The 15,436-nt window shown below is 41.5% G+C and overlaps 1 protein-coding gene across 4 annotated transcripts in view; it reads right to left on the reverse strand.

Moving 5' to 3' along the window:
• Window positions 1-556: 556 nt before the first annotated feature.
• abhd12 (abhydrolase domain containing 12, lysophospholipase) overlaps window positions 557-15,436 on the reverse strand; it is a 31,232-nt gene continuing 16,352 nt past the window's right edge. For all 4 annotated transcript variants that reach the window (XM_014154055.2, XM_014154053.2, XM_014154052.2 and 1 more), the window contains 10 exons: window positions 9,368-9,487; window positions 9,089-9,119; window positions 8,869-8,914; window positions 8,615-8,744; window positions 8,378-8,415; window positions 5,144-5,223; window positions 4,950-5,032; window positions 4,354-4,432; window positions 3,285-3,412; window positions 557-3,081 (listed from right to left, as the gene is read on the reverse strand). In XM_014154055.2, the coding sequence (XP_014009530.1) occupies window positions 3,048-3,081; window positions 3,285-3,412; window positions 4,354-4,432; window positions 4,950-5,032; window positions 5,144-5,223; window positions 8,378-8,415; window positions 8,615-8,744; window positions 8,869-8,914; window positions 9,089-9,119; window positions 9,368-9,487 (769 nt within the window). In that variant the 3' untranslated portion in view covers window positions 557-3,047. The remainder of the gene's footprint in view (window positions 3,082-3,284; window positions 3,413-4,353; window positions 4,433-4,949; window positions 5,033-5,143; window positions 5,224-8,377; window positions 8,416-8,614; window positions 8,745-8,868; window positions 8,915-9,088; window positions 9,120-9,367; window positions 9,488-15,436) is intronic.

Genomic DNA, 15,436 nt, shown 5'->3' on the forward strand with positions numbered 1-15,436 from the left:
CCGATCAGCTCTGATGCAAAAATCTTTGACTGGCCAAAATACCAATTAGTGGAAAGAAATGTTGGGCTGCATTTACACAGGCAGCCCATGTGGTATTGCCACTTGATCCAGATACTCAGCTCCCAATACCATCCTCAAAACAAAGTATTTAAAGCTAGAATCCTTAATTGAAACAAAGCATCACTCTGCCTTTTTTTTTGTTTTTGTAAAAAGCTCAGGGATGGGCCTAGAGAAATGTAAACGCTCAAATTCATTAGCTGAGCTATAGATGCAAGAACTGACCATCCACGATATCAAAATGATTGTATTGCCTCAACATGGTTAAAACTGTGTTTACATTGGGGTGAATCAAGCTTATGATCTGATGGGATAGGACAGTTGAAGCTCATGAGGTGTAAATTCTATACTGATAGATTAATGATCTATTCAATAATCAAAGTCAAATCATGGATGTAGCAACTTAAGATTTTAGCTTTGACATTCTTCAAATTGTTAAGGTCATTTGAGTCCAAGGAAGGAATTAGATGAGTAGAGGTTCAAAGTAAACCACTTCATGTTTTTAATTCAATTAAGTTTATTCCATTACTTAACAAGCATATGTACATAATTCTTTGTATGTCCAGTCCGGTATAGTAGTTAGCAAGAAAATCAAGATTTTGAACTATAGACATAAAAAAGAAATGGTGACTGCAGGCTCCAACATGAGTTGTCAACAGTTGTTACACTTAACCCGACTCTTGAGGTATATTCAATCTACCAACCCACATGTCTGAGTCACTCGTTAAAACACAAGAATGAGATATATTGCAAAGGGCAGCAGACACCATGTACACTACTGGAAAAGGTCAAATGACAAGCACAATATGGTAAGGCCCCTTCACTGACTACAAGCAAACTTCACTTGTCACATTAAAGTTAGATGATATCAGTGTATTAAAAGGGCTTAGAGAAGTTGACTCAATGAGCCCGGTTTGGTTAATCAAGATGAGAGCTCTACTGCACTGCAGCCGCACAGTCTTGGAGGTGAAGTCTGCTTATGGCGTGTAAATGACAAGTCAAACAGTCTACCCTGCTAATTCAACCATGTCCTTCCTCCACAATGGCTCCACCTGAGCAAGTAATTCAAAAGATGCCCTCCGTTGGAAATTACATACCTGTACATAATGATTGTTTTAATTTCTCATCAGATTGCTTCGCAGCTTAAAGTTGTCATCTGAGATAATCATTATACATGTTCACTCTTAACTGGGAAATGCCTACAGTCTCCATCTAACACTACTCATCCACTTGTACATGCATATATAAATACATCTTATTTCCAAATTGAAGAGGATATTTATCCAGTGTCCACTTTCCATTCCAAAGCTATAGAACAGCTGACCATTAACCCTGTATCTCTGCCTTTACCCTCTTACATTGTGTGATTACAGACCGTAACCTGACAATCTGAGGGCACTTCCTAACCTGATGCATTGAATTCCCCACAGAGAACTCGTTTTGGATGACCTGGTGACCATACCATCCATCATGTTGCTTTAGTGCAGAGACTGAGAAATAGCTGGTGAAAACTGTTACATTTCAACATCATATCCAGAGGGGAAAATGACCACCAAAAGAGAGAACTGGTCACTCACCATTCATTAAATAACAAAATGTTATACTGTGTATACAACTTGAAAAAGTGTAGAACAGCCAATAGAAAATTACAGAAACTGTGTACTTTGGTCAATAAATTACAAACAAGCATTACCAGTGTGGGGTAGCCCTAATTGAAGAAAAACCAGTCAGCATCAACTAGTAGGACACTGATGTGCAAAAAGTAACATTGGGGTAATTTACTGTTTACTCAGCAGTGTTAAGTGCATTGGATGGATGGGCACACTGACATTCCCAGACTGCAGGTGCTGCCAAGCCACACTCCTCTCTGGCTCCATCCTACATTTTGGTACCACCGGTCAATTGCTATCAAGCCAAAGAGAACATAAAAATGGTCTTTAGTCGTCCTCTGACCACACCAATGGAATATGCACCGTCACTCACACACACACCACGTTCTAAGATTGAACAGGAATAACCACTAGCTGGGTGATTGTGTTTTAGCACTAAGATTTGGAATAAAAATGTCCATTAGGTCTAGGTAAACACTTTACTATGCACCAAATCATTAATAAGGTATTTTTGCTTTGAGGTAGGCTATAATTGGAAAGTGTAAATCATATTTCTTAAACCTTAGCTCTTCAGTTAATTTCCTCCCTGAAATCTTAATTCATGAGCTTGCCCTGAAGTGTCCTAAGGGGTTCTAAAATAAAAAGTGACTAGTCTTCTCTTTAAGGCGGAAAATAATGAGACTGACAAGCCCAAAACCAATATCAATGTTAGGTCAAATGTATAATATTTAATTCAAGTTATATATTTCCTTAAATAGAGAAAAGCTAGAGTCCAAAACTTCTCATCTGAGATCAGTCAAATATAATAATAGATACATTACAGATAATGATTTAAGTGTAACAAAAAATAAAATTGGGAAAATAAACTGGACTGGTATTGACAGAACTTGCTCTGTGCTGCAGATGAGTTGTAAAACGAAAAACTTTCTCCTTCCTCGCCCTGTGTATGAATGTCTATTCCCCAAACATTGTGCAATTAAAAACACTGCTTCCCTTCTCGATCCACTGTTCTTCCCACTCCATGATGTTTGTCTTGGCTCCTTAAAATGTGTGCATATTTCATCTTTGTGCTCAAGCCATCCTCTTGGTTTGCGTAACCTTGACAACAAGCCAAGTCAGTTGTCCATCCCTCGCTCTTTGCCAGTGTTCCGTTTATGTCAAAGGAATTTTAGGTGTCAAAGGAATGCTAAATAAAGGAATGGATGCATCTTCTTCAGTCCATGCGTGTACATTTCAATGTTTTATGAGATATGTACACACCAACCATAAAGCATACAGTGAAAGAGTTTCAGTGTGTGTGTGTGCATGTGTGTGTGCGCATGGGTGTGTGCGTGGGGGGTGTAAGAGGAAACAATGGACAGGTGGAAATGATCTTGTCGGTTATGCATGTGGATGAGTCGTGCCAAGGAAGTCACTGGAAGAAAAATAAAACCAAACAGAAATACGTTTAGCACAACTCAGTACAAAGGCGGCCAAGACTGTAGACACCTACTGTACAACTAATTGCCTACATTTAATAATATCTGCTCAGTTGGCCTAAGGTCAAGACACAAATTGTCAACAGTGAGACACTCCTAGCTACTGTGTATATGTGCGCAGCTGGTCTAGCTGCTGTACCTGAGTATGTGTGGCAGCTCAGGACTCCTGTAGATGAACTTGTGCTTGTAGGCCAGAGAGACAGGAAAGGGGATGAACTGAAGTTTGTGTCCACTCAGGCTCTTGGACTGGGAAGCAATGTTGTACAGCTGGGAGGAGGGGAAGGAGATAAACACAATGGAGTTATGGGAGGATTGTTTTCAGTCCAGGTTAAAAGAACAGCAAATATAGACCTGGCCCTGCTCTGAACTATGACTTCTGTGCTATAGAGCGTTACACAGAGGTCTGCAGTGGTGATGAACATTTGAGAGGTTCATATTTATTTTTTAGAAGCCAATGAAATAGATGACCAATTAATTAAAAACAGAATAGTAATAAAAAAATATGAATTCTATTTCTGTGTGTTCCTTCACTGCTATAATACAGTAGCTCAACTCAAATCTCAGAATAGTTTGGGATTTTGGCAATGGTCCTTTATCAACTTCCCCAGAGACAGACGAACTTGTGGATACCCGGAAGTTGCCAACTAGCATTAGCGCAATGACTGGAAGTCTATGGGAACAGCTAGCACGCAGTCATTGTGCTAAAGTTAGTTAGCATTGGCTCGCAAAACTACCTCCAACTTCATTCATACTGGACGCAGCGACATAAAAATGCTATCCAAGAGTACATCCGACTCTGGGGAAGTAGATAGTCTTCAAAAAATCCCGACCTATCCCTTTAAATAAAACTAGTCATTATTCAAGTTTAATTGCTCCGAGGTTCCCACTTAACTACGTTGAAATTAATACCGGCATTGGCATATACAGAATTCTTTTTAATAAAAAATTTGGGGCATTTTAAAGATACCATGAAAAAAAACTATACATTTTAGATCATTCATGTGATAGGAATTTGAACAGTAACAAGCAACTCGTTTTCAAGACGACAGCTGATTAGTAATGACCTGTATTAAATCTATGACATTAACTTTGTTTTTTTTGGTAGATCAAATAGCTTCCTGTGTCCTTTGAAAAAGGAGGACCAGATGAAGTCTGTACGAGGTCACGATGATGTGGCTGACTTATGAAGCCCAAACTAAAAAGGATACCTTCTTCCCTAGATTAAAGGGCACGACTGAGTCATCCTCGGCATGAAGGATAAGCAATGGACAGGATATGTGGTCCACACTACAAAAGAGAAGAAACAAGCTCAAATTACAGTCAAGTCTCTGAAGATCTTGGTGTGTCTGAATATGCATGGTTGGTCGTATGTTAATGGCCCTATGGTCCTTATACTATACTAGTGCTTGGCAACTCCACGAGAAAGTACTGCACAAAGGAAGTCTTGACAGATGAATGTCCTCTGTAGGCCACCTATAATACAAGTCTGACCTTCCCTGAGTTAGTCCCCTCAGCACATTCCAGAGGACATGGAGAAAAGGCATGGACAGAGCCTGGGTCAGCCAGGTTCAGACTATGCCTCTGCTCTTTAACATGCAAACACGCAGTCTGTTAATCTGTTGATATAACATTTGATACAAGGGTTTGATGAATGGTTGTGTGTCAGAGAGATCTTATTGACGCAACAAGCAGTTTGTATGAAGACACCAGTTTGAAAACATCTGAGCAGGAACAAGTGACGTGACACACTGCTTTAAATCTAACGTTAAACTAAATGGTCTGGAAAGAATCAAGTTCAACCTACTTTTCGTCACTGGCAAATCGAATGTCGTTTGCTGATATGGTATCTAAAAAGAACCATTCAAAGCCTGGAAGGTACCGGTAGACCTAGAAGAAGCAATGACACAGACGGTAGCTAATAAAATAAAAAAAACGTTACATCAAATACAATTAAATAAGACTCAACATGTAGTCAAGGGATTAAGAGGAAATGCTTGCCATAGAGAAGGGGTGGCTCTTGGCCTCCTCTCGGATGTTGGTGAACGGAGATTCCAAGACTAAGGAGTTTGGGGGCGTCCCTAGAAAATAGAAAGTCATTCAAATCAAACCAACCTTCATGAAACATAACCATACGTATCTAAGATGTAGCAATAAGTTGCCTTGAATTCACTTCCTTCAGACATTCACTTCCTTGAATAAAGCAGTCACAACTAGATACTTTGTGACCCTGTAACCCAGTCAGATGGGTGTGAAATTCAAGCTGTGGACACTTGAGCTACCACTGGAAGAGGAGCCTTGTATCTGGTGTGTTAAGGTCAACAGCCAATCAGTTAGTTCCTCCGGTAGTACACAATACCAAGTCTGAGTTCATGTTTCTCACTTGCTATGATCTGACTAGTGATCGACTATACTTGAAAATGGGATGAAGCCTCATAATACTGTATGAGCATTCAACCTGTACAGGCCATTGGGTAAGGCATGCTTGTAAAAGTCCACGGTGGACCCAAGCATGTGCCCCTCAAACTTAACGTTACATTAATGTTGTCAAAATATTTTGTCAAACTTTTCAGAATCCATCCCTGGACTCCAAATCAGGCTCTCTAAGTACCCAACACAAGAGGGTAAGTTGACCCACTTCATTTAAACAAAAAAAATGGCACAGGTATATGGTCGGTCCACCAATTAGGGACCTTTTGAATAGTGTGACTTGGTGAATTTTTATTTGACCTTATTTTAACAGGCAAATAATATTTTTGCAGGAATCTCCTTGCGAATTATTTTTCCGAAGATTGTATCTCCGCCGGCCTGGGCAACCTGAGCTTTTGCTATATATATATATATATATATATATATATATATATATATATATATATATATATATATATTTTTTTTTAATTGTTCAAACATTTCCAGCTTGTCCATCTATGGGTAGCAGGGTTGACGTGTTATGCTCAACCTGATAATCTTTCTACCACAAAACACCAGAAAATGGGCAAAAAGGGTAGAACCAGCTCACCTGCTTTTACACTGATTTGACTATTAGATGTTCAATGTCTCTTGAAAAGTTATATTTTTTAAATGAGTGAGTAGTTATATTTTTTATGAATCACTAATAACATTTCATATACAAAATCTGATTTATTGCATTTTAAAATGTGGTCCATCTTAAAAGGGCACATAATTTAATATAACAGACTTAAAAATAGATATTTGTGCACAATTTCTACCTAAAGTGCAAAAGGCACTCATTTCATGGAACAACCCATATAACGCCTTAATTCTAAGAAAGCCACTTTATTTATACTCTAAAAATGTCTGACTTGTTTATCTAAAACATTTTGTTGCGTGATACACGCAGCACCTGCATTCACTAAATGCTACATAAATCAAGTATATACAGTGCATTCGAAAAGTATTCAGACCTCTTGACTTTTAACACATTTTGTTACATTATAGCCTTATTCTAAAATTGATTAAATTGTATTTTTTACTCATCAATCTACACAATACCCCATAGTGACAAAGCAAAAACTGGTTTGGAAATTTTTGCAAATGTATCAAATAAAAATAACTGAAATATTATATTTACATAAGTATTCAGACCCTTTACTCAGTACTTTATTTTATATTGATTTTATTTAACTGGGCAAGTCAGTTAAGACCTTATTCTTATTTACAATGATGGCCTACCAAAATGCAAAAAGGCCTCCTGCAGGGACGGGGGCTGGGATTAAAAATACCAAATAAAATATAGGATAAAAACACACACGACAAGATACAACACAACCCTACATAAAGAGAGACCTAAGACAACATAGCATGGCAGCAACACATGAAGCACCTTTGGCAGCAATTACAGCCTCGAGTCTTCTTGGGTATGACGCTACAAGCTTAGCACACCGGTATTTGGGGAGTTTCTCCCATTCTTCTCTGTAGATCCTCTCAAGCTCTGTCAGGTTGGATGGGGAGCGTCACTGCACAATTTTCAGGCCTCTCCAGAAATGTTCGATCGGGTTCAAGTCCGGACTCTGGCTGGGCCACTCAAGGACATTCAGAGACTTGTCCCGAAGCCACTCCTGCATTGTCTTGGCTGCGTGTTTAGGGTCGTTGTCCTGTTGGAAGGTGCACCTTCCCACCTTCAGTCTGAGGTCCTGAGCACTCTGGAGCAGGTTTCCATCTAGAAACTCTAGACTTTTCTCCGTTCATCTTTCCCTCAATGCTGACTAGTCTCCCAGTCCCTGCTGCTGAAAAACATCCCCACAGCATGATGCTGCCACCACCAACACCATGCTTCACCATTGGGATGGTGCCAGGTTTACTCCAGATGTGACACTTGGCATTCATGCTAAAGAGTTCAAACTTGGTTTCATTAGACCAGAGAATCTTGTTTCTTATGGTCTGAGAGTCCTTTAGATGCCTTTTGGCAAACTCCAAGCGGGCTGCCATGAGCTTTTTACTGAAGAGTGGCTTCTAGCCACTCTACCATAAAGGCCTGATTGGTGGAGTGCTGCAGTGATGGTTGTCCTTCAGGAAGGGTCTCCCATCTCCACAGAGGAACTCTGGAGCTCTGTCAGAGTGAACATCACCTTCCTGACAAAGGCCCTTCTCCCCTGATTGCTCAGTTTGGCCGGGCAGCCAGCTCTAGGAAGAGTCTTGGTGGTTTCAAACTTCTTCCATTTAAGAATGATGGAGGCTAATGTGTTCTTGGGGACCGTCAATGCTGCAGACATTTTTGGTACCCTTCCCCAGATCTCTGCTCGACACAATCCTGTCTCAGAGCTCTACTGACAATTCCATCCACCTCATGGCTTTCTTTTTGCTCTGACATGCACTGTCAACTGTGGAACCTTATATAGACAGGTGTGTGCCTTTCCAAATCAGGTCCAACCAATTGAATTTACCACAGGTGGACTCCAATCAAGTTTTAGAAACATCAATGGATCATCATCGGAAACCGGATGCACCAGCTCAATTTTGAGTCTCATAGCAAAGGGTCTGAATACTTATGTTTTTGTTAATGAATACATTTGCAAAGACTTCTAAAAACCTGTTTTCGCTTTGTCATTATGGGGTATTGTGTGTAGATGAGGTAAACAAATTATTTAATCCATTGTAGAATAAGGCTGTAACGTAACAAAATGTGGAAAAAAGGAAGGTGTCTGAATACTTTCCGAATGAACTGTATTTAGCCTGGGAAGTAGGAAGTCATAGCCTTAATGAGCAGATGCTTACCTCTGTCACACAGATGTCGGACTAGGTTAGTGGCCACCCTGGAAAATTAGAAAAATAAATATTTAAAAGTTACCACTCTGTAAATTGACTGATTTACCAGTACAAACAAATTCACCCAAAGAATATGTTCATCAAATTGTTGGTTCATAATCATACAAGAGTTTATAATTTTACACAAAATCTATTTCTGAAATGTTGAGCTGAATGTGATGGAGAGAGATGTCTGTGTGTTCCTACCCTGTCCCCAGTGAGTGGCCCCAGACGTTGAGGGGTTTGCTCCCCACCCTCTCCTTCACCCACTGGTAGAGGAACAGGGCATCTGACGTCATGCCTCTCTCAGAGGGGCTCCCGTCTGAGTCACCCCAACCTGGATCAACCAGAGAAGTATGAAAGAAGAGATGAATGGTGATGTAAGATCAGATCATCTTTTTAAAAGGGATATTGTGATTGTTAATAAACTTAGAAACAGCTCGAAGTAGAACCCCACTTACCTCTGTAATCGAATGTGACTACGTGGTAGCCTAATAAACTAAGGACCTGGGGAGGGGAAGCCGAAACGCATCAAATCTCAACTCCAGATCAGACAAAGCAGGTCAATTCACAAAAAATGTATTGAATTTTGTTTATTGGTCAGTAGTCAATATAGCTAGATACAGTATGGGTGGGATACAGGCGAAGCAAGTTAGTGTGTTTGCAATGAAATCCTCTTACCTTGTAGAGCTGAACTCTATGGTCCCCTCCTCTGAAACAGACAGGATGGACAAGTTTGTACACCAGGTGAAAGGTAAAGCAACATATCTCAGCCATTCTGAAGAGCGCATTGTGTTAATATGTATGTACAAGTTCCAAGGTTGTGAGTCAGCTTCAACAAACACATATTTAAAGGCAGGTTGTTATGTGAGTTAAGGGTATACGCTAGGGGGTACTAGACCAGAGTAGCACTGAGAGAGTACAATTTAAAGTGCTTTTTAAATCTAAATGTATGATCACCTTGTCCCTGCGTTGCCGTGAAGGTACAGCATGACTGGATAGGGGGATTTAAAGGTACTGTCATACCACTCTCTGTCCTTCCCCTGCGCCTCTTTCCACATCTGGTCTGGAACTGTGTGCCTGGGTGGAACAGGAGCAGTGATATAGACAAGGAGAAAGCTGTAAGCAATGTATACAATATACACCTACTATAGACTAAGAGGTGTGGGGTGGGACAAACTGGTTTGATATAGGCTAGTATCTCATCTGTACTTGAGTCTAACCGGGGACAAAGACTGTACTGTAAGAACTATCAGATTGGAGTTGGCTACATGTTTTACATAACTGGACACACAACCCCCATGTTCTAAGAGAATAGCCCTGAACAGAGACTTGTCTATTTACATATCATCACCTCAGCCTTTAGTCTTTATCTACCACAACCCACACTGCTAAACTCCTCTGGGCTCAACATGCCTTTCCCACAGTCAACGTTCCCCTGTTAGTCTGCTCAAGTTCCTACCCCCCACGGCCAGTAAACATCCACAGGGACTGCGGTGGTCTTCCCCCCTGTGGTCCAGTCTCTTCTGTATCATTCTCAGACACACACACAAAAACCACACTGCACCTTTTCCCCAGGAGGCAGTGTGCTGTGCGTTATTGTTTTCCCAGCCGAGGAGTTCATTACACCCTTGAGAAAGCGAGACAGCTAGATGGCTGTGTGTGAGAGAGAGACACAGACAGCGAGAGGGCTGTGTGAGTGAGTGAGTTCGCAAGAGAGCGCGCAAGGGAGAGAGAACCCCAGACAGAGCTGCATTTCCTGACAAAATATCAAAAATAAAACAATTAGAGAGTGCCATTTCCCCATAAGACGGTGTCTGACAGACCAACCCGCACATGTCCTCTATGCCTTGTATGGTTATTTTTACCTTTTATTATTGTTGTTACTGATTGTCCCGTTAACAATCTTGATTATTATTTTAATAATGTTAATATCGTCAATAACGTAATCTCCAAACGTACGCTTTGGCAATATGTATATCGTTATGCCCAATAAAGCAAATTGAAGAGAGAGCGCGAGAGACAGAGAGCATATATAAATGGCGCCGGAGGCATGGCTGCCGTTTTACAGGCTCCTAACCAACTGTGCTATTTTGTTTGTTTTTCGCATTGTTTTTAACTTATTTTGCTACTGTCTATTATGACCGAAAAGAGCACCTGGACCTCAGAACAGCGATTACTCACCTCGAACTGGATGAAGAGTCCAACGCAAAGAATATACTGCTTCCTGGAGACCAGGCCCAAATCCCCATCATTCACATGAAGACGGAGATACGGGGAGTGAAGGCCGGGTTGCATTGTAAGGATTCGTAGGCGAGTGAGTAAATCGCCACTACCATCGGTTCTATTGGCCAATGCGCAATCACTGGAAAACAAACTGGATGATCTACGGTCAAGACTATCCTACCAACTGGACATGAAAAACTGTAATATCTTATGTTTCCCCGAGTCGTGGCTGAATGATGACATGGATAATATAGAGCTGGCTGGGTTTTCCGTGCATTGGCAGGACAGAGCAGCTACGTTTGGTAGGGAGGGGTTGTGTGTCTATTTGTCAACAGCCTGTGCCCCTGAACAACCCACAACGCCTTAACCCACTGCTCCTAGGCCTTCATTGAAAATAAGAATTTGTTCTTAACTGACTTGCCTAGTTAAATAAAGGTAAAATAAAAAAATAAAAATGTCTGATATTAAAGAAGTCAAAGGTATTTCTCGCCTGAGGTAGAGTATCTCATGATAAGCTGTACACCACACTGTCTACCAAGAGAGTTCGCATCTATATTATTCGTAGCAGTTTATTTTCCACCACAAACTGATGCTGGCACTAAGACCACACTCAACGAGCTGTATGAGGCCATGAGGAAACAAGAAAATGCTCATCCAGAAGTGGTGCTCCTAGTGGCCAGGGACTTTAATGCAGGCAAACTTAAATCCGTTTGACTTCATTTCTACCAGCATGTTACATGTGCAACCAGAGGAGAAAAAAATAATATAATAAAAAATAAATTAAAAAAACTCTAGACCACCTTTACTCCACACAGAGATGCGTACAAAGCTCTCCCTCATCCTCCATTGAGCAAATCTGACCTGATTCCTGCTTACAAGCAAAAACTAAAGCAGGAAGTACCAGTGACTCGCTCAATATGGAAGTGGTCAGATGATGCAGATTCTACGCTAAAGGACTGTTTTGCTAGCACAGACTGGAATATGTTCCGTGATTCATCCAATGGCATTGAGGGGTATACAAGCTCAGTCACCGGCTTCATCAATAAGTGCATCGAAAACGTTGTCCGTACAGTGACCGTACATACATATCCCAACCAGAAGCCATGGATTAAAGGCAACATCCGCACCAACCTAAAGGCTACTGTCAAGGAGCGGGACATTAATCCTGACACTTCTAAGAAATCCTGCTATACCCTCAGACGAACCATCAAACAGGCAAAGCATCAATACAGGACTAAGATTGAATCCTACTACACCGCCTCTGACGCTCGTCAGATGTGGCATGGCTTGCAAACTATTATGGACTAAAAAGGGAAACCCAGCCACTGCCCAGTGACACGAGCCTACCAGATGAGCCAAATGCCTTTTATGCTCGCTTCGAGGCAAGCAACACTGAAGCATGCATGAGAGCACCAGCTGTTCCGGATAACTGTGTGATCACGCTTTCCGTAGCAAGACATTTAAACAGGTCAACATTTACAAGGTTGCGGGGCCAGAGGGATTACCAGGGCATGTACTCAGAGCATGCACAGACCAACTGGCAAGTGTCTTCACTGACATTTTCAAGCAGACCACCATAGTCCCTGTGCCCAAGAATGCGAAAGTGATCTGCCTAAATGACTACCGCCCTGTAGATATCACGTCGGTAACCATGAAGTCCTTTGAAAGGCTGGTCATGCCTCACATCAACAGCATCCTCCAGGACACCCTAGACCCACTCCAATTCACATACCGCCCCAACATATCCACAGATGATGCAGTCTCTATTGCACTCCACACTACCCTTACCCACCTGGACATAAGGAACACCTATGTGAGAATGCTGTTCATTGACTACAGCTCAGCGTTCAACACCATAGTGCCCACAAATCTCACTAAGGTAAGGACCCTGGGACAAAACACCTCCCTCTGCAACTCGATCCTGGACTTCCTGATGGGCCACCCCCAGGTGGTAAAGTTAGGCAACAACACATCTGCCACGCTGATCCTCAACATGGGGGACCCTCAGGCATGCGTGCCGAGTCCCCTCCTGTATTCCTTGTTCCCCCACAACTGCGTGACCAACCACGACTCCAACACCATCATTAAGTTTGCTAATGACAACAGTGGTAGGCCTGAAAACTGACAACGATGAGAGCCTATATGGAGGAGGTCAGAGACCTGGCAGTGTGGTGCAAGGACAACAACCTCTCCCTCGATGTGAGCAAGACAAAGGAAATGATTGTGGACTACAGGAACAGGCCCCCATTAACATCGACGGGGCTGTAGCCGAGCGGGTCGAGAGCTTCAAGTTCCTTGGTGTCCACATCAACAAACTAACATGGTCCAAGCACACCAAGACAGTCATGAAGAGGGCACGAAAACACCTTTTCCCCCCTCAGAAGACTGAAAAGATTTGGCATTGGTCCCCAGATCCTCAAAAAGTTCTACAGCTGCACCATCGAGAGCATCCAGACCAGTTGCATCACCGCCTGGTATGGCAACTGCTCTGCATCCAACCAACCATAAGGCAATACAAAGGTTAGTGCGTACGGCCCAACACATCACTGGGGCCAAGCTTCCTACCATCTAGGACCTATATACACACACCACAGAGGAAGGGCCCAAAAAATGTTTGAAGACTACAGTCTAGAGGTTGACCGATTAATCGGAATGGCTGATTAATTAGGGCCGATTTCAAGTTTTCATAACAAACAGAAATCGGTATTTTTGGATGCCGACTAGGCCGATAATTTAAATTTTTTTACCTTTATTTAACTAGGCAAGTCAGTTAAGAACACATTCTTATTTTCAATGACGGCCTTGTTCAGGGGCAGAACGACAGATTTTTACCTTGTCAGCTCGGGGATTCAATGTTGCAACCTTACGGTTAACTAGTCCAACGCTCTAACCACCTGCTTTACATTGCACTCCACGAGGAGCCTGCCTGTTACGCGAATGCAGTAAGAAGCCAAGGTAAGTTGCTAGCTAGCATTAAACTTATCTTATAAAAAAACAAATCAATCATAAATCACTAGTTAACTACACATGGTTGATGATATTACTAGTTTATCTAGCCTGTCCTGCGTTGCATATAATCGCTTAGGTACACGTTGCTCCAACCATAAAAATCAATGCCTTTCTTAAAATCAATACACAAGTATATATTTTTAAACCTGCATATTTAGTTAATATTGCCTGCTAACATGAATTTCTTTTAACTAGGGAAAATGTGTCACTTCTCTTGCAACAGAGTCAGGGTATATGCAGCAGTTTGGGCCGCCTGGCTCGTTGCGAACTGTGAAGACTATTTCTTCCAAAGACAGCCGACTTCACCAAACGGGGGATGATTTAACAAAAGCGCATTTGCGAAAAAAGCACAATCGTTGCACGACTGTACCTAACCATAAACATCAATGCCTTTCTTAAAATCAATACACAGAAGTATATATTTTTAAACCTGCATATTTAGCTAAAAGAAATCCAGGTTAGCAGGCAATATTAACCAGGTGAAATTGTGTCATTTTGTGTTCATTGCACGCAGGGTATATGCAACAGTTTGGGCCGCCTGGCTCGTTGCGAACTAATTTGCCAGAATTTTACGTAATTATGACATAACATTGAAGGTTGTGCAATGTAACAGGAATTTTTAGACTTAGGGATGCCACCCGTTAGATAAAATACGGAATGGTTCCGTATTTCACTGACAGGAAAAACGTTTTGTTTGAGATGATAGTTTCCGGATTCTACCATATTAATGGCCTAAGGCTCGTATTTCTGTGTGTTATTATGTTATAATTAAGTCTATGATTTGATAGAGCAGTCTGAACGATGGTAGGCAGCAATGCATTGCGCTGTTTATGACTTCAAGCCTGTCAACTCCCAAGATTAGGCTGGTGTAACCGATGTGAAATGGCTAGCTAGTTAGCCAGGTGCGCTAATAGCGTTTCAAACATCACCCGCTCTGAGACTTGGAGTAGTTTTTTCCTTTGCTCTACATGGGTAACGCTGCTTCGAGGGTGGCTGTCAATGTGTTCCTGGTTCGAGCCCAGGTAGGAAGGAGCGAGGAGAGGGACGGAAGCTATACTGTTACACTGGCAATACTAAAGTGCCTATAAGAACATCCAATAGTCAAAGATATAAGAAATACAAATCGTAGAGAGAGAAATAGTCCTATAATAACTACAACCTAAAACTTCTTACCTGGGAATATTGAAGACTCATGTTAAAAGGAACCACCAGCTTTCATATGTTCATGTTCTGAGCAAGGAACTTAAACGTCAGCTTTTTTACATGACACATATTGCACTTCTACTTTCTTCTCCAACACAATTATTTAAACCAAATTGAACATGTTTCATTTATTTAAGGCTAAATTGATTTTATTGATGCATTATATTAAGTTAAAATAAGTGTTCATTCAGTATTGTTGTAATTGTCATTATTACAAAAAAAATTGTAAAAAAAAAAAAACATTGGCCGATTAATCAGTATTGGCCTTTTCTGGCCCTCCAAATCGGTATCGGCGTTGAAAAAAAAAAATATCATAAAATCGGTCGCCCTCTACTACAGTCACCCGGCAAGCAGTACTGGAGCGCTAGGTCCAAAAGGCTCCTTAACAGCTTCTACCCCCAAACCATAAGACTGCTGAACAAATAATCAAACAGCCACCCGGAATATTTACATTGACACCCCCACCCCCCCTTGGTTTTTACACTGCTGCTACTCTCTGTTTATTATCTATGCATAGTCACTTTACCCCTACCTACATGGAGAAATTACCTCGACTAACCTGTACCCTCGCACATTGACTTGGTACCGGTA

The sequence above is a fragment of the Salmo salar genome, chromosome ssa18 (assembly GCF_905237065.1).
Source record: "Salmo salar chromosome ssa18, Ssal_v3.1, whole genome shotgun sequence".
Lineage (NCBI taxonomy): Eukaryota > Metazoa > Chordata > Actinopteri > Salmoniformes > Salmonidae > Salmo > Salmo salar.